Source organism: Zalophus californianus, chromosome 10, assembly GCF_009762305.2.
Source record: "Zalophus californianus isolate mZalCal1 chromosome 10, mZalCal1.pri.v2, whole genome shotgun sequence".
NCBI classification, from domain to species: Eukaryota; Metazoa; Chordata; class Mammalia; order Carnivora; family Otariidae; genus Zalophus; species Zalophus californianus.
The window spans coordinates 103234379-103252953 of NC_045604.1; the positions used below are offsets into that span (position 1 = coordinate 103234379).

General features: G+C 57.3%; 1 protein-coding gene across 2 annotated transcripts in view; it reads left to right on the forward strand.

The window, feature by feature from the left end:
• The first annotated feature begins 349 nt into the window (after nt 1-349).
• CASTOR2 (cytosolic arginine sensor for mTORC1 subunit 2) overlaps nt 350-18575 on the forward strand; it is a 51471-nt gene continuing 33245 nt past the window's right edge. The window contains exons 1-3 of one of the 2 annotated variants that reach the window (XM_027612559.2): nt 350-583; nt 1822-1897; nt 15270-15349. In XM_027612559.2, coding sequence (XP_027468360.1) covers nt 471-583; nt 1822-1897; nt 15270-15349 — 269 coding nt within the window. In that variant the 5' untranslated portion in view covers nt 350-470. The remainder of the gene's footprint in view (nt 584-1821; nt 1898-15269; nt 15350-18575) is intronic. The other variant, XM_027612560.2, reaches the window with a different exon arrangement.

An 18575-nucleotide genomic window follows, 5' to 3' on the forward strand; every position in this document is an offset into this window, starting at 1 on the left:
CGTCGCCCCCCTCCCTGCGGCCGGGGCAGGCGCCCGCGTTCCTGCCTTCCGCGGGCGCCCGGTCGGCCCCTCGCGCGGCCGCCCAGCCCCCTACAGCCCCGGCCGGCGGCGCCCGGGCCGCGCGCGACTACAAGTCCCGGCACGCCCCGCAGCGGCCGCGCATGCCCAGCGGGCCGGCGTTTGAGTGGCAAGTTGTTTGTTACAGCGAACACCAGCTGCTCTCCGCGCCGGGCGCCGCGCGCCGCCGCTCCACCAGCGCTGCCGCCCTCGCCCGCCGCCCGCCGCCCGCCCGCCGCCCGCGGCCCCTCGCGGCTCGGCGGGCCTCCCCTTTGTCCGCCCCGGGCCGCCCGGCGCCGAGCTCCCGGTCCCCGGGCCGGCCGCCCGCGGCGCTAGGTGCCGGCTGGGCGCGCAGGGGGCGGGGGCCGCGGCTCGCCCCCCGCCGATGAGCCGCCGCGGAGCGCGGGCGGACGATGGAACTCCACATCCTGGAGCACCGGCTGCAAGTTGCCAGCGTCGCCAAGGAGAGCATCCCGCTCTTCACCTACGGCCTGATCAAACTTGCCTTCCTGTCCTCCAAGACCAGGTGAGCGCGCGAGGACGCGGCGCCGGCCGGGGAGAGACAAAGAGGCGCACCCGGGCGGCTGTCCTCGCCGCGGCGGCTCGGAAAACAACTTCGAGCCCCGGGGAGCGCCCCCGCCCCGCCGCCCGCCTTGTTTTCGACAAAGCCACCCGATCTGCCCTCGAACGGGGACCTTCCACCCCGAGCACCACCCCCCGCGGTGCACCCCCACCGCTGTCTTTCTCCCCCCCACCCCCATCTCGGTCCCCTCCCTCCCATCCCCTCCCCGAGATCCGGAGGGCCGGGGAAGCTGCGGTGACGAATCCGTGAATGAATGAACGAACGAATGAATGAATGAAAACCAGGTGTGGGGACGCGACAGTGGAAAAAACAAACTAACACCCCCATCCCCCAATCCCTCGATTGGGCCGGCCCCCGTCGCCGGGGCCGGGGGAGGGATTGTGCTGAGCGCGGCTACCCAGAGCAGAAAATCATAAAATCATTAGTGGGTGTTTATCTCAAGGTGCTTGCAAGGGTTGCGGACGGCGCGGGAGGCTGGGGGAGGACCCGGGAGGGGCTGCGGGTGAGGGTCGCGGTGCTTCTTTCTCCTCCAGGTCCGGGAAGGTGGGGGGGGCGGTGTTGCCGAACCGTGGAAGGGGAGGAGCAGGCGTGTTTATGGCTCAGCCTCGAGGCTGGGCTTGGATGCTGCAGGGGCAAAAAATAGTTGAAGGCCTTGGGAGACTGGGGAAGAAACAACAACAACAACAACAACAAAACCAAGTTGGATTTTCCCACTGCCAGGTCAGGGTCTGACTTTGTGAGCCCCGGTGGATGCTTGGATTGGGGTGTGTTTTTTAAGGAGCCCGAGCCCAGTGGAGTGTGAGCGCGAGCTAGCCGCTGTAACTTAAATCCCTTGTTTGTCCACCATTGTGACTGTTCAAAGCGATGAAGTTGTTGCTGGTTGGGTTTTTCGGGGTTGGGGCCGAGCTGGTTCTCCCTCCCTGCGAAATGAATGAATACATTACAGGTCAAGGTTAAGGTTGAAATGACGGGCCCCTAAGGCTGCCCCCCTTGGGCTCAGAGCGCAGGGAAGCTCTGGGGATGCAGGGAAAGAATTCAATCCGAGCTTCTTATCTGCCTGTTAAAGTTCTTGCCTGGAAATACCACTTTGATGTGTGTGTGTGAGCGGGCAGCTCAGTCCCGCCATTGTTTGCGAGATGGGGTGAGATCCGCTGGTGGCATCTTGTTTACTTTCTTCTCAGGCTGCTGGGCTGCTCGGTGGGGTATGGAGGGTTGAAATCCTCTCCTCCCCGAGCTGTGGCTCCTTCGATTGGACAGGTAATTATTAAACAGGTCATTTGAAAACAAAAGCCAACAGCTCAAATTCTGAACCTTTCCCTCCCCTCGCCCCCCCCCCGGCTGTTGACACCCCCCCATCCCGCCTCTACCTGCCCTCTGCCCCCCACCCCCTAGCCTGTCTTGAGCTTCCAAGGCTGGAGGTAAGAGAAACCGGCCTTGTTTTTCCAACCCTTGGCCCTCAGCCCCAGGCAGCCCCCTGGCTGATTTGTCGGCTACCATTCAAACCAGGATGATGACTCAGGCTGCGGCTGAGCGGGGCCTGGGTGGGTGCTGGGAGGAGGGGGCATTTGGGGGCTTCTTAGAAAGGCAGCAAAGAGCCACTCCCTCTGCCCCTCACCCTTTGTGTAGGGACTGGCCCTCTTCCAGCCTCCACTCCAGGATCCAGTTTAGAAGACTCACAGACAGATAGACATGGGGAGGGGGGCTGGGGGGGTGAGCCCTTGCTGACCTGTCTGACCACGGAAACCTAGCCCTCATTGAGTTCCTCCTTCTCTCTCCCCTACTGGAGGCCGCTGGTCTGTGGCCCAGGTGTCCAGTCCAAGCTCAAGATGACTCAGAGGTCAAAGGTCACCTCCTTGTCTGCAGGGTCTGGCTCTAGAAGGTGCTGAGCACATTTGTCAGACAGCTGAAGGCCTGCCTCCCCTGCACTCTGGGCTGGGACGCTGGCTTCAGGTTGTGGCCAGCCCCGCACTGCCTACATGCCTGTGGCAGGGTCCCTTTCCTCATCGGACCCTCACTCTCTCCCCCTGTAATGAAGGACCCCCCCCCCATTCTCACAGAGCTGCTGTGTGTAGCATGCAATGATTGTGGACGCTGGCTTTTTAGCGAGGGGTAGTTGGGTGTGGATATATTCCTGAAATATTTTGAATAATCAGTCCTCCAGGGCAAACTTTTGCTCCTTTTTGGTTCTCCCACCAGCACCTGCCCCCAGTGGTGGCCCATAGCACTGTCACTTTCCCTACCCCACCCCCAACCTAAGTTTAGCTCAAACTAGTGCAGTGGCTGGGCACGCGCGCGCACACACACACACACACACACACACACACACACCCAGCGTTGCTACGCTGCTCAGTCACAAGTTTTCGGCCACTTCCTGTAGGGTCGGGTGCTTGGCATGGCATTTGAGGCCCGTGGGATCTAGATCCAGAATCCTCATCTTTAGCCACTCAGGGCAGATACTCTGGTGAGCCATAACTTACTTACCTTATCCTTCACACCCCTGTGCTTTTGTACTTCTGGTTCTGCCTGGAAACATGCCCCTTTCCCAGTAAGTTTCTCTGCACCCCTCGAGATCTAGTACTATCACCCCTGAACCTTTCCTGAACCCCTCCCCTTCTCCGCACCCCCAGCAGACTTAATCACTTTTCCCTCTTGTTTCCACCTTCGTGGAGCCTCGGGGAAGGACTTGGCATTGGTAGATACTCCCTCTGTGTGGGGGTGCAGCTGGGTCCAAGAGATGCTAAGATACCCTGCCCCTCCCTTTTCCAAGCCCAGAGCCTGATGGGGGGAGAAGGAAGACACAATAGAGCAAGGTGGAGTCAGGGAAGGGGGTCAGCTGAGGTAGTAGACAGGTCTGGGGGATTTCCTGAGGGAGCCTGGGAGGCTCCCTGTAGGAGGCGGCACTGGATCTTAGGGCTTTAAAATAGGAATTAGCTAGGTGGGAAAGGGGATCCTGGTCCTAGATCCTGCATACACCACCATACAGCTCTGTGAACTGGGTTTCACACCCCCTTTGCAAAGAAGGAGTCAGGCTCAAAGGCGAAGTGACTTGCTCAAGGTCACGTGGTAAGCAGGAGAGGCGAGATTTTTGAATCTGCATCTTCTGGCTTAAGCTCAGAGATTTGCTATTACAGGTTCAAACGACGCCCGTATTCAACAGTTATGTCCAGCACTTCCGTGGGCAGCACACGGTTCTAAAGGCTTCGGGGGCACAGAACGGAAGCTGTAGGCTTCCTGTATCCTTTCCGCCCTGCCTCTGTGGACCTTTTCTCTCTGGGAACACTCGGCCTGCCTCACCTACCAGCTTCATTTTGTACTTCCTCACCGCCCCGCTCAGATGCTCCCTCCCCAGAACCTCTCATCTTGGCTCAACTGTCCCTCACAGCATATTATGGGCCTTCTGTTGTCCCACCCAGATGAGAAACCTTATCCCCAGGAAGCTTTCTGAGCATTGTTTTACCCAAGGCTTACCCCCCCCCCCACCCCCAGCCAGTACCAGAGAGAAGGGAGCTAACCACTGATTTCACCTGAAGTCTCTCACAAAGAGGTAAAGTTGCTGGGTTTGGAGAGGGAAAGTGGCTTGCTCAAGGTCACCCAGCTGGGAAGAGACAGAATTGGGATTTGAACCAGGTCCTTTCTCCGCTGTGCTTAGCACACTGCTTTGTAGGCACTTAGTAACTGCCTGTTTGATGGATGTCTGACTCGTGCATGGAGTGACCCAGATTTCAGCCAGAGTCTCTTATGAGCACCCTGGGGGCTGGAAGAGGCCCAGCAGGCAGGAGCACACCTGGGGCAGCCAGGCCCAGCGCCCCTGCCCCTGCCCAGGTTCAGGGCAGCATCTGGGTGCGGCTGGACCCGCTGAGTGCACTTATTCTAGGCACAAAGCCCGGGGGCGAGACCCTGGGGTAACAAAATCAAGGCCACCCACAGCACCTCTCCTCTGCCCTTGTGATAGCCTGAGGTTCTGTAGCCTGGCTGAAGGCCCACTGCAGCCCACCCCACCTCTGGCTCTGCAGCCTCACCTCTCCTGGCTCCCATCCACACAGACTGTTTCTCCTGCATGCACACGCACGTACACACACACACACACACACACACACACACACACACACACACACACACACTATGGCGTCTCCAACCTCAGGCCTTTGTTCTGCTTGGAATGTTACCCTTTGCCCTACTCCCTTTATCTGCATGCTCATTCTTTTGGATTCCATTTCACCTCCTCCAGGAAGTCTTCCCTGAGTGCACAGGCTGAGCTTAGACCCCTCCTCTGGTATGATGGGCATAATCTCAAGAAGTTGAGATGTGACCAACCTCGGGATATCAGCAGGATGCTTTGGGTTGCAAATAACAAAAAGCCTTTACTTAGCTGGCCTAAGTTTGATAGGTTTGTGTGATAAGAGGCTGTGAGTCGGGTGCTCCAAGGGTGGTAACCTAAAGGCTTGATGGGACTGTCCTCAAGGACCCCGGTCTTCCTGTCTGTATTGGCCATCCTTGGCATGGTGGTGTGGCTCACTCTGGAATGGGCGGGGCGGCTGTAGCTTTATTGGCAGTCAGGAGGAAACCCAGCATTGGGAAAGGCTCCCGGCCTCCAGAGTGTCTCAGAAACCTCTCCAGGAAGACACCCTACTCCTGCACAGACTTCTCCATCTCGTTGAGCAGAACTGGGTCACATGAACAGGCCTGCACCAATCACTGGCATAGGGAATGAGACCATCACAGACCAATCAGGATCCACCGCTGCAGGAGCGGGGCTCCGGGGGGCCCGGGGAAGGCAGAAGCTCCTGCCGCCCTTGTGAGACTCAGATTTGCTCTCTGCGACCCTGCAAGGCAAAACTGGGGTCAACTAATAGGTATATAGTAAAAACGATGCCAACGCCAAGTCGGAGTTGGAATATTCCCATTTTACAGATAAGGAAAGCAAGGAACTTGAGTGCCCCAGGACACACAGAAGTGGCAGAGCTGTGGAATTTGAACCCAGGAAGTAAGGCGGTAAGACCTGTCCTAATGGGGCGCCTGGGTGGCTCAGATGCTTAAGTGTCTGCCTTCTGCTCAGGTCATGATCCCAGGGTCCTGGGATCGAGCCCCGCATCGGGCTCCCTGCTCAGCAGGGAGTCTGCTTCTCCCTCTGCCTTTCCCCCTGCTTGTGCTCTCTCTGTCTCTTTCTCTCTCCCAAATAAATAAATAAAATCTTAAAAACAAACAACAAACACAAAAAAACCCTGTCCCAATGAGCACTCAGCCAGGCCTAGGAGCCCGCCGGCTTGGTTGCCCCATCCCCAGGGGCCACTTAGCAGAGGTGTTGCTGAGAGGCCATTGCCACAAAGAGGGGACAGCGGCAAGGTCATTATCCTGAAGTGCGTTCAGGTGGCAGGAAGCTGCAACACACTCTTTTTTGTGTGTGTGCCAGTGAAATGCTCTTTAAAGTCCATCTCATTTGATTGGCCAAGAAAGCCCCTCGCTGAGTATGAGGTCAGCACGTGCCCACAGAGCCCCGCACTGCCTGCCTGGGCCAGATCCGCAGCCTGCCGGTGTCCGGTGCATCGTGGCCGGCGGGCCGGCGTGCATGTTGCCGCCTGCAGGAAACCTTGCCAGCAAGCCGTAGTGAGCGCTCAAGACGTGAGAGACGTTCATAGGACAAAAGCTCAAAATCGCGAACAGTCCGTCCAGGGCCCTCCTTGGTTTCCTGAGTGCATTGGGCTGAGGTCCCCGCTTGATTGCAGTTTAGAGAAAGCCAGGCCGGCCACGGTGGGAGGACCTGGGACCCCGGCCCCTTGGGCGGAATCCCAGCGCGCGGCTTCCTGGCGGTGTGACCTGGGGCCAGTTGCTTGACTTCGCTGGGCTGTCACTTTCTTACCTCTGAAGCAGAGACAACGACCATGCCTACTGCCTGGTCCACTGTAAGCTCCAGTTGGTGTTCACTGAGGACAAGTCCTGGTTAAGCTGGCCGGTGCCAGGGCCGAGGTTAAAAAGCCCGGGGTTAGGAGACTTTTCCATACACTCTGATTCTAACAAGGGGAGATTCTTTTGCTGCCCTCCAGGAACCTACCCAGGGACACAGATCACTTAGGGCCTCAGCAGTAGGCAACCCAAATGCTCTGGGACCCCAGAGCTGCAAGCAAGTAAGGCTTCCCAGAGGAGGTGGCTTCATTTGAGCCGAGTCTGGGTGGAATGGGAAGACGTCAGGAGGCGGAGGAGCTGGGGAGGAAGGAAGACAGGTCGGGCAGGCAGCAGGAGTGGGTGGGCACAGATGGGGCAGGGGAGGGTGTGGGTGGAGAGCACCAGGGTGAGCCCCAGAGTCATTTCACACGCCTGCCTGGGGCGGCCGTGTCCACGGCCTCTGCCTCGGTCAGTCCCTGTCATCTCTCCCCTAAATCCACCAAACAGCTTCCCCCCACCCACCCCGATCCCTCTGCTTTCAGGGCAGTGCATATGGTAAGTGCAGCCCCAGCGCTCTGGCCAGGGGACACAGCGTGAGCAAAGGCCCGGAGACGGGAAGGATGGGTGCGCACAGGTCACAGGCTGTGACTTGGGGCCAGTGTGACCACAGCTTGGGCTTGGTGCACTTTGGTATTTTGTTGATGCAGATACCCTGCAGCATGCACCTGCTCTGTGCAGGGCCCAGCGGGAAACACACACGGAGCCTCTGTCCAGTGGGAAGAAAAGGTGCGTTCTCCACCAAAAGACGGGGTGAGGGGTCCAAAGACCCAGAGGAAGGGGACAGCTGGGGCGGATGACACGGTTCACTCTGCTCAAAACCCTTCTCAGACTACCCCTGCTTCTCACCTGGCGTTGTGAATATTCCTTAATCTAATTTCTTCTCTCCTCCCGGGTTCTGTCCCGTGTGCACACCACACATGTCCGATTTTAGAAGTGGAAGTTGTTAACTATCCCCAATTCTTTGACACCCTTCCCTCCAGAAGCTAGGGCTCCCCCCCACCTTCCAGTGGGGTCTGGATTGTCGCGAGGACACAGAAGCGGCTGTGTAGAGAGGGATCGAGGCCTCCCACCCACAGCCAGCCTGTGAGTGAGCCACCTGGAAAACAGGGCCTGCCGCCTCGGGCAAGCCTTCCAGTGACCTCAGCCTTAGCCAGCACCTTGACTGTGACCTCGTAAGAGATCCTCAGCCACAAGTGCCCAGTGGAGCCGCGCCCAAATTCCTCACCCATAGGAACTGTGAGAGAGAGAGAGAAGTTTGTTGTTCTTTCAAGCCACTGAGTTTTGGGGTGATTTGTTATGTAGTAGGTAACTAATACAGTGACTGTGTAATTTATCCTTCACATGGGGACACTCTCGAGAATAAAAGGGAACCCTAAAAATAATAATAATTACCCTGGACAACAGGGCAAACCAGAACGTGTGATCTCCATGACCTGAGAGCCCTCACAGGTGTTCAGACCTAACACAGATGACTCTTAGAGTTGGCTCCAGCATCACCTCCTCCAGGAAGCCCCCCTGGGGCTGAGTGAGTAGTTTCCTGGGATCACTCGTGCCCCGGGGTGTAGGCTAGGAGGACCAGTCCCCTCTGTCCTCACTCCACGTGCATGTCCAGGCCCTAGAACCAGTGCTCTGTGGCACCGATTTGTCTCCTGTGGGACCAGAGAGGCAGTCAGAAAGGACTGAGCTGGTCTTTCCAGAACCTGCACACGGCTAACAAGTTTTTTTTTTTTTTCTTGTAAAGACCTCTGGTACAAGGAACCAGCCCCACCCGTGCCTGGAGCAGTCGGATTCTGGTTGTCCAGCAACCAGACAGGCCCCGGGAAATGTCCACCAACTAACAGTGCACAAGTTTGCCGGGAGTGTGTTTGTTGGGAGTGTGTTCAATTTAAGGGGAAACTTGCCTCTAGATGCCTTATGTTCATCCTTGCCTTAAATAGACTATTAGATATACTCCAGCCTCTGAAATCTGTGCTTACAAGCCTGGAGTCTTAACCGTACACTCATGTGTATGGCCATTGTATTCACAGTAGCCCAAAGGTGCAAGCACCTCCCGTGTCCATCCACGAGCCAAACGTGGTCCGTATGTACAGTGGACTATTACTCGGCCTTCAAAAGGAAGTCAATTCTGATCCCTGCTACATCACGGATGAACCTTGAGGACATTACACCAGTCACAAAAGGACAAATACTTTATGATTCCACTCACATGGGGTACTTCGAGTAGGCGGAATTCTAGACACAGAGAGTGGAATGGCGGTTGCCAGGGGCCGGGGAGAGGGGGGACTGAGTGGAGACATTGTTGTTTAGTGGGTACTGAGTGTCTGTTTTGCAAAAGGGAAAGAGTTCTGGAAATCACCTGCATGACAACATGTGATATACTTAACACCACTGAACTGTACCCTTAGAAATGGTTAAGATAGGGGGCGCTTGGGTGGCCCAGTCAGTTTAGCGTCTGCTTTCAGCTCAGGTTGTGATCTTGGGAGCCTGGGATCGAGCTCTGCATCGTGTTCCCTGCTCAGCGGGGAGTCTGCTTCTCCCTCTCCCTCTGCCCATCCCTCCCCCATTTGTGCTCTCACACACTCTCTCTCTCAAATAAATAAATAAAATCTTTTTTTTAAAAAATGGTTAAGATGGTAAGTTTTATATTATGTATGTTTTACCAAAAAAAAAAAAAAAAAAAAAAAAAAGCCCTAGGAACTTAGCATGTGGAAACCAAAGGGCAATGTGGCGGCCGCAAGGCAGTGAGCCGGGGCAGCTCACTTGGTCCTCACCACAGCCCATGTGTGTACAGTGACTGGCCCCATTTCACAGGTAGAACATTGAGGCACCACCACACAGTTCACTGCCTTGTTCAAGATCCCAAAAACCCAGTAAGGGAAGAGTGGGGTTTTTTATAAGAGCTTTATTGAGATATAATTCACATACCATACAGTTGGCTCTCTCCAAGTTTACACTTCAGAGGCACCTGGTATATTCACAGAGTTGTGCAACCATCACCCCTGTCTAATTCCAGAACATTCTCATCACCCGCAAGAAACCATACCCACCAAGCAGTCACCCCTGGCCCCTGGCAACAGCAGTCTGCCTTCTGTCTCTGTGGATTTGCCTCTTCTGGATATTTTCACTTAAATGCAGGCAGAGCATATGGTTCTTTGTGTGACTGGCCTCTTTCGCTTAGCATCATGTTTTCAAGGTTCCTTCAAGTCGTGGCATGTGTCAGGAATGCCATTCCTTTTTATGACTGAATAATACTCCATTGTGTGGATGTATTACCTTTTGTTCATTCATCCACGGATGGTCATTTGGATCGCTTCCATGTTTTCACTGTCGTGAGTCACACTGCCCAGGACATCTGTGCACAAGCGTCAGGGCAGATGTATGTTTTTGTTTCCTGGGCGCGTGTATACGGAGGAGTAGCGATCATGTGGGATCACAAGGTAGCTCTGTGTGTAACATTTTGAGGAAGTACCGGGCTGTGTTCCACACCCGTTGCACCATCTAACATGGCGTTTCCCATACCTGAGGTGGAGGGATTTGAACCCAGCGCTGCTGACTGCACCACCACCGAGCCTTACACGGCCACGTTAGCTTAGTGTGGAGAGGAGCCTGGAGGCCCTTATTGGGCAACCACAGTCCCAGGGACGTCCTGTTGCTTTGTGGGCTAACAGGATGGATTATGGGGAAATGATGGCCTACATAAGCACCTAGCCCGGGGCAGGCCTTTCCCAGAGTTTGCGGGAATTTGGTGCCACCGAATCAGGCGCGCCTGTGAGTGGAGGTGAGGAAGCATCCTGTGTGGCTTCCGGTGTCTCCTGGGCCCTCAGAGACTGCTCCCATGTAGCTGCTGATCGTCAGGGGTCTTGAACGGTTGGGTGCCGGAGTGGTGGGCTTCAGGAGGGTACGTCGGGGGTGGGGTGGCCACACCCGGAGGCCCTGGTGAGGTGCCCGTGGAGGAGGGTGGGCTCCCTCGCTGACCCAGCCTGGGCTGGAGCCACTTGACCTGCGCCGGGGGCTGCCCAGAGGTGAGCAGGGAAGGAGGGAAGGGAGGGCGGGAGCCAGGGAGGAGGCCGCTGATGGGTCGGCCGTCCCTCTCTGCACGGGCCGGCCGCGTCCTGGCCTCTAACTAGGTGCTTATTTTCAAGGTAGGGTTAATATCCCTCCCAAGCTGGCTCTCCCCTGAAACCGGGCCGGGCCTCCTGGACGCTCCCCTGGACTTTCCCCTCCACCCTGAGGGCCTCTGCCTTCCTCCACCAGGCCCGCCTTCCTCTGGATCCCCTCCCTACCCCATGGTTGACTCCCTTTCTTGAGCAGGAAAGACAGCGGGTGGAAATTTGTTCTCAAAGTTCAGTCTTTTTTCCTTCAGAGCTCAAAAGTCACCGATGCAGTGACCGACACGGTGAACTTAGAGCAGACGAAGCTTAACCTCAGAGATCTTTCTGCAGAGCCTACTGTGCACCAGGCCACGTGGGCCTTTCACCATCTCCCATCCCCACCCCCCCCGTGGCTCTGTGGGACGGGAGGGGGTGCCCACCCGGCTGACGGAAGACCAGGTCTCAGTGACTCGCCCCAGGTCACACAGCAGACACGGAGCGGATTGGGGTTCACACCGGCCGCCCTGCTCCCAGCCCTCCTCTGCCCAGGCCCCACTGCCCTCCTTCCCGCCGTTAACCCTGGGCGGAAGAGCTTATGCTGATGGCCCTTTTTCAGGGATGTGCCTGCCACGGTCAGTCCAAGCCCACCGCTTACCAGCGGTGTGACCATGGGCAGGTTGTTAGAGGCCTCCAGCGGGACTCAGTGTCCTCATCTGTAAAATGGGCGGCATGGTCTCAACCTCTCTGGGTTGTGCTGAGGATTTGGAGGAACTCGGCGGATGTTCATTGAGGACCGAAGTGCCCTGGGCTGGACTGCCAGTGTCGGCTGCACAGAAATCTGATCCCTTCCCGCAAGTGTGTTGCCCGCCCTGGGGCTGAGTGTGGCGCCCGAGGCCCTGGCCTCTGCACTCCGCCTCCTGAAGCCTCCTCCCTACTTCCTTCTCGCTGCTTGTCCCCCGGCAGTGCCCTGTTCTCCGACCAGGACAACCTCTAGTCTGCCCCGCATGTTCCTGCCACCCAAGTCCCCTGCCCCCCGGCCCGGCACTGGGGTCCTCGGTTAGAAGACCGGCCACTGGTAGCGCAAGGCAGTCGTGTTCTGTGCAGCCTAGAAGGTTCAGTCCAAGTGAGGGTGGGGGCGGAGAGTCCAGAAGGCTCTTTGGACTCCATCTCCCTTAAGCACCTTAGGGGTGAGACTGGGGCAGGAGATGCCCCGGCCCTCCCAACCAGGAGCTGGGACCTGTCTCCGATTCTTGTCTCCCCTTCCCACGGCTTGGCCCCAGGCAGGTGCAGCTCTGGGGAGGGGAGGGGGCCTTCCTGGTGCACTGCCAAGGAGAACTCACTTGCGCCCCCCCAGGCCAGACCCCCCCCCCCCCCGCCCGAGCTGAGCGATCCTCTGGGGACAGGTTGCCCACACAGAGTGTCGCCGTTGGGAGCGAGGGGCCAGACCTTGGCCAGCAAGGGTCACCTGTAAATGACAGGGTGCCACATGAGCGCCCGGAGCCAGGCCTCTGAGGGCCCCCGGTGGGTGGCCCAGAAGTGGGGAGTACCCGCGCTTGAAGGCAGCGAAACCACGTTTCTTTTTTTATCTGTTCTTTTCTAAATACTCTTCAGAGTAGAGCTATTCAGAGTGATTCCCCCTCAGCTTCCCTCTGGCCATTTCCCTCCCCCAGCTCTTCAGTCCAAATTAGCCCCGTTTAACTGCCTGCAGTCCGTTTCCGCTGAACAACAGAAAAGGGGCTGGCACCCGTGTCCTGGGGCTGTGCGTGGGGTTGGTGGATAGCCCACGGATCGTGGGGCCTAGAGATGGTGGCAATTGTCAGATCCCACTGCATCCATCTGTGCTGTGGACCTGCTTTGCACAGCAGTTGTGCCACTAGAATGTCCCAGAAAAGTCAACTCACTGGAAAAATGCCCTGTGTTAACGCCCCAAGGAGCACTTGTCCCCAAAAGCCAAGACCCCTGCCTCCTCCCATACAAGGAAGCTTCTTGTGTCGCCCGTCGTTCTTGCTGTCTGTCCCGTGAGGACAGGTTTCTCGTCCCTTGTCCCTCGAAGGGCAGGGACGGAGGGAGGGCCCCGTGGGAGCAGTTTGAGTGAGCTCCTGGTCGGGGAGGCCTGTTCTCCAGCCCCCTGAGGGCTTGTCTGTCACCCCGAGGGGGCATCAGGCCCTTTGGACAGTGGCTGGGGAAGGCAGAGACTGCCCAGTGGAGAAGGTTCTTTCTTTCTGTCTGTGATTTCCTTACACCTGGCGTGGGCCCTTGGCCCTGAGGCTTCCTAGGCTAACCTTCTCCTTCACCGGTTCACAAGTGGATTTTGATGCCAAGCCTGTGGGCGAGTGCTGGTGCCATGGGGACTTGGGCCCCATCCCTGGACGGGTGGACAGCCAGGTGGGGGAGACAGCTCTGTGAGCCCTTAATCACACCATCGTCTGGAGAGAGGGAAGTCCTCAAGGCACAGGGGAGGAGGTCCTGTTGAGGTTGAGGGCTTCAGGAGAGATGGCTTTGAGCCAAGCCTGAAGCACTGAGTTGGGAAGGGACTTCCAAGGAGGACCAGCATATGTGGAAAGCACAGAGGCCTGGGAGGACCAGCATATGTGGAAAGCACAGAGGCCTGGGAGGACCGGCATGTGCGGAAAGCACAGAGGCCTGGGCCATGTGGCCCCTAGTGTGCTGGCACAGCACGGGGCCTGGAGAGAGTGGCTCAGGGTGAGGGTACGAGGGAGGAGCCGAAGGGCTCTGTCCAGGCTCCTTGGTTGGGATCCAGTCATTGGCCTAATCCCAGGGCCAAAGAAGGCTCCTGGGGGAAGGGAGAGCAGACCAGTAAGAGGACAGCTTGGGGAGGGGCCCAGTGGCAAAGGAGGTGAGAGAGAATATAGTATGGAAAATGTAGGCTAGCAAAATCCCACTTCTGGCTGTCTACCCAAAAGAATTGGAAGCAGGATCTCGAAGAACTCTACACCCGTGTTCACAGCAGCACAGTTCATGGTAGCTAAAACATGGGCCGTACCCACGTGCCCGTGGCTGGACGAATGGATAAGCGAAATGTGGTCTGTGCACACAACGGAATATCATACAGCCTTAAAAAGGAAGGGCGTTCTGACACCTGCTCTGGCCGATGAACCTTGAGGACATTATGCTCAGCACAATAAGCCAGTCACAGAAGGACAAATACCATATGATTCTGGCCACACGAGGTGCTTGGAAGTCATCGGATTCATGGAGACAGAAAGCAGGGCGATGGGTGGCAGGGGAGGGGGGAGGGGGACCGGGGAGTTCTTGTTTAATGGGTACAAAGTTTGAGCTTCACAAAATAGAAAGAGTCATGAGGGTGGACAGAAGTGACTTGGCCACATAATAATGCGAGTGTATTTATTCTCATCGAGCTTAAAAATCGTTAATATGGCAAATTTTGTGTTGTGTGCATTGTTAACACAGTAACATGTGCAAAATTTTAATACAAAAGCGCATACGGAATGACAGCAGCAACGCATCCAGGCTAGGGAGAAAGAGAAGAAAGTCGAGGGGCAGAGGTGTGGCTGAGGTGGAGGAGAAGACTGTCCTGGGGTCTGGACAGATGTGAGTTTGAATCCTCACTGTGTCCACTGTATCTGTCTGCTCACGCTGCAGTAACTAATACCCCAGGCCAGGTGGCCTACAGAACAGACCGTTATTTCTCACGGATCTGGGGTCTGGAGGTCCAAGATCAGGGCGCCCGCCGATGCAGGTCCGTAACCTTCGGGTGCTCCCCAGAAAGTCTGGGGCTCTGGAAGGTGCTCATTTCCGCCCTAATAGACTGTGGTTTGGGGCCTCTTCTGCTGGGCCTGGTGCTCTGGTCTCTACGCAGGGGGCTTAGCATCAGCTAAGGCCCCAGGGAGGCTTGTGTGGGCTGTTTGTCTTCTCGTGCAGTCTGCAGATCTTAGATTTATGGTTTCCCCACCCCTGCAGGGCCCAAGCTTCCCAGGGAGTGATCCAGCAGCTTCTCCTGGGACCCCTGAAGGGACAGAAAGCAAAAAGCACCAGGGTCAGCTTTAGGATGACCGGTCACCTGGCCTGTTAGATGAGTCAGAGTCCCCCTGATCAGAGGGTTACGGAGCGGGGAGAGGTGCCGCACCCCAGCCTGGGAGAAGTTATGGCTGGGATGGCCCCGAACTCCAGGCAGGAAGTGACTATCAGCGTCACCCGGCAGGCAGACGGCTGGCTCCTGACACCATGCCCCTAACCACTGCACCCTCCTTCCCGCACCTTCTCAGCACACCCCACTCTTACTCCCTGCCTTTGCAGTTCACCCCAGGCCCACCTCCTCCTACAGGAAGGCCTCCTGACCTCACTCTTTTGTTTTCTTCTCTCACTTCCAATTTTGGGGGGGATAATAAATTCACAATTCATTAGGAATTCCAAAGATACACCAAGGTGCCCAGCGAAAGCTCCCTCCCACCCCTATTCCTGCCCCCACAGACAGTGAGATTCCTGGGGATTCTTGGGGAGATAAATATATATAAACTTGCATATCTAGTATTTCACCTCTTTTTTTTTTTTTTTTTTTAAGCATAAACTGGTATTAAACCACGCTCACTGCTTCTCCACCACGCTGGCTTTTTCAGCTGACTCGCGTCTTAGCAGAGATTCCTCCCAGAGATTCCTGTCCTTCATTTGAACTGTTGCGCCATGAGCCGCGGAACAGGTGACTGTCATTTCTCTGACCTGTCACCTGCTGGTGGACATTTGTTCCTGGCCCTCTTTTGTTGTTGTTGTTGTTGTTGTTGTTGTTGTTGTTAAGAGTTCATGCTGTAACATACCATTCGGGGTAGAGACCTCCCTTTGCATGCTTGGGGCTCTGTTTGCATGCAGACGTCTGGAAGCCAAACCCCGGGTCAGAGCCCCTGTGTGTTGGCGAGGTCCTCACGTGGTCCCACCAGAGAGGGGTTCTAAGTTTACACTGCCAGCACGGTGCCCCGGGCCTGCTTCTCATGGCCTTACCACGTCATCACACGGCCTGGCAGGTGGAAGGCCCGCCCTTTACATCACCTTCTGTTCTTGGGGCACCTGAGTGCGTTTACACATGTGCGCGGGCCCCAACGTGCTTGACCTCCCCCTTGTCGGGGATTCTTTGTCACTGTCTGTCTTCCCTCTCCAGCTAGCTTGCAGGACCCCGGTGGGCCGCAGAGTCTTAAGAGTCTCCCCCCGGCCCCCCGCCACCCCCAGAGTATCCGGCTTGAAGTCAGCCAGCATAGTGAAAGCCCTGACTTTATGGGCTGCCAGGGGTGGGTATTTGCTCATCTGTGTGGCCCAGCTCTCCCTCCATCCCCTGACGTGCTGATGAGGGTACCAAGCCCTGCGGCCCGGGACCACCCCCTCCCAGATCCTGAGCTGTCTCCTCTCCACGACTGTTGGAAACCATCCCAGGTGCCAGGACCCCAGCCGTCCCACCCTCTGGCCGCATTTAGCCTCTCAAGGCTGCAGGCTCTGAGCAGCACCCTCCCTGGGGCCCGCGTGGAGTTTACAGCTGTCCCCGGAGGTAACAGGTGCCAGCCCCTGTAGAGACACCCTCCCACCCCAGGGCAGTGAGTAGACAGCTTCTGGCCCCTTTCACCCTCGGGGGCTCACTCCTGCCAAAGATGATTAGCCCTGGGGTCACCCCCCCTCCTATGTGGGCAGAGAGGACATTGGTGCCATGGAGGGCCGCCTCTGGGGCCCAGAGGGTCTACTGACCCCCCCACACACACACCACTGACTGGTCACACGTGGCACATTCTGTCCACTTACCAGTTCACAGCCTCTGGCAGGACATTGACCTCTCTGAGCCTCGGCTTCTTCATCTGCAAGATGGGATGGATGAGACTGTTGGCCTGGCCGGCGTGCCTTTTTTCCCATCACTACCGTCTCTCTCCCTCCCTCCGCCTGTCTCAGGGGCTTTGGCAACCTGAACGTGGCCCCAGAGATGCTGGCCATAGCCAAGCGAGAATTTTAATAAAAGTGAAGTATTTGGCCCAAAGCCCGTGGAAAGCCCTCAGGGCCTGGACCTCGTCACTGTGGGGCAGGGCCGGTTGGCCTCTGGCCTGTCACCAGGCTGCTCGGGGCAGCTCGGAGAGGTGATGACAGGCGTTAACCAAGCATAACCAAACGCAGTGTCCTCGGGGAGGCGTTGGTGGGGAGGTTGGGTTGTGAGGGGGTGAACTGGCCCCGGGGGTGTCTGTGTTGAATTTAGGCCCCAGTCTTGACTCCGTTGGCCAAAGTGTGGGGCAATGCGACTGCTCGAGTGGGAGTTTTGTAGGCGTGTTTCGGCTGAAGCTTGAGCCCCCGGCCAGGTGCCTGAACATTCTAGAAAGCTCAGGGGCTGGTGACCCCAGGCCAAGTAGTAAGCAAAGCCCTGTTCTGACTGGGCCCACGTGGCCCGGGCGGCCGGGGAGATGAGCCCGATGGGCTGTCTGCAGTGGAGCAGGGAGGGGCAGGGCTGTGGGCCGGGGACAGAGTGCCCACGGCCACCCCTCTCCTGTCCCCTCCCTAAGGCCTTGCCCCCGTCGTTTGGGTAAGGGCTGCCTTCCTGGTGCAGAACGATGGATAGCGCACTGAGTCCCTCGTTCCCGGCTCTCCCGGGCTGGACCATCTTCGGTTCAAATTTTATCTCATGGATTTGAGACGGAATCCCAGAAGGGCAGGGCTGGCCGTGGTGCACGGTGGCTGCACCCGTCCCCCCGGGGAGCCGTTCCGCACCATTTTTCAGGGGCTCTTCCTCATTTCAGCCCTTCACCCTTCATCGCGGGGCCTCTGTCCACTTCCTTCACCAACGTCTCCTCTCACTAGCCCGTGAGGCCTTCGCGCGTGCCGTGCTCACGTCCCCCCGCCAAAACGCATATGCCGAAGCCCTAATCCTAAGTGGGGACTGTTATTTGGAGGGAATGAAGGTCAAACGAGGTCAGGAGAATGGGGCCCCGACCCAATAGGATTAGTGTCCTCATAAGAAGTGACACCAGGGAGCTTGCACACAGTGAGAAGGTGGCCACAGCGAACCAGGAAAGGCGCTCTCTCCAGAAACCCCACCAGCACCTCCATCTGCCAGCACCTCCATCTGCCATCCTCCTCCAGAACTGTGAGCGGCGCAGCTCTGCGTTTCCAGTCGCCCGGTGGCAGGTGCTTTGTTCGGGAACTCTGTGTCCTCTTGAGTCCCCCATACACCACCCGACCCTCCCCGGTCTCCGCAGGGAGGACCGTTGGAAGGAGCCCAGACTCGAGGCTCGTTCAGACCCTCTTCCTTCACTGACAGGACTGGGTCCTGAGCCTCAGTGTGCCCACCTTGGTAATGGGAGGGTGAAGAGAGAGGAGGTCAGGGCTCAGAGGCACAGCCAACGGTTTTCCCGCCCTTCCTATCTGGCTCGAGGCTGAGCTCGTTAGAAGCGCTCAGTGTCGGTTCTGTCCCATGAGCTGAGCAAACAACAAAAGGACTTTCCTGGGAAACGTCGTGGCAACGTGAGCATTGGTGGTTTCCGAATGGAACCGATTCCTGCCAGGCCTGCCATCCAGACCCTGCCTCATGCCAACCGTGGGTCTTTTGCTCCTAAGGGCCGCACTGAGGCTTCCGACATCACGGAGCCAGGGATGCAGTCCAAGCCTGGGATGGCCCCGGTGCTGACGGCATGAGGGTTAACCACAGCACGGTGGTCAGGGGCCGGGGAGAGCGCGAGGGCCTGGCTCCAGGTGGAGGCTGCTTGCCTTCGAGCAAGGGATGGATTGCAAAGTTCCAGAACCTGCACGGTCCAAATCGGGAGCCTCTAGCCACACGTGGCTGTTCAAATTCAAATTAATTAACATCAAATCAAATCAAAAATTCTCCAGCGCACTAGCCACATTTCCGAAGGGCTCAGTAGCCACATGTGGCCGGTGGCTGTCGAACTGGACGGTGTGGGCGCAGA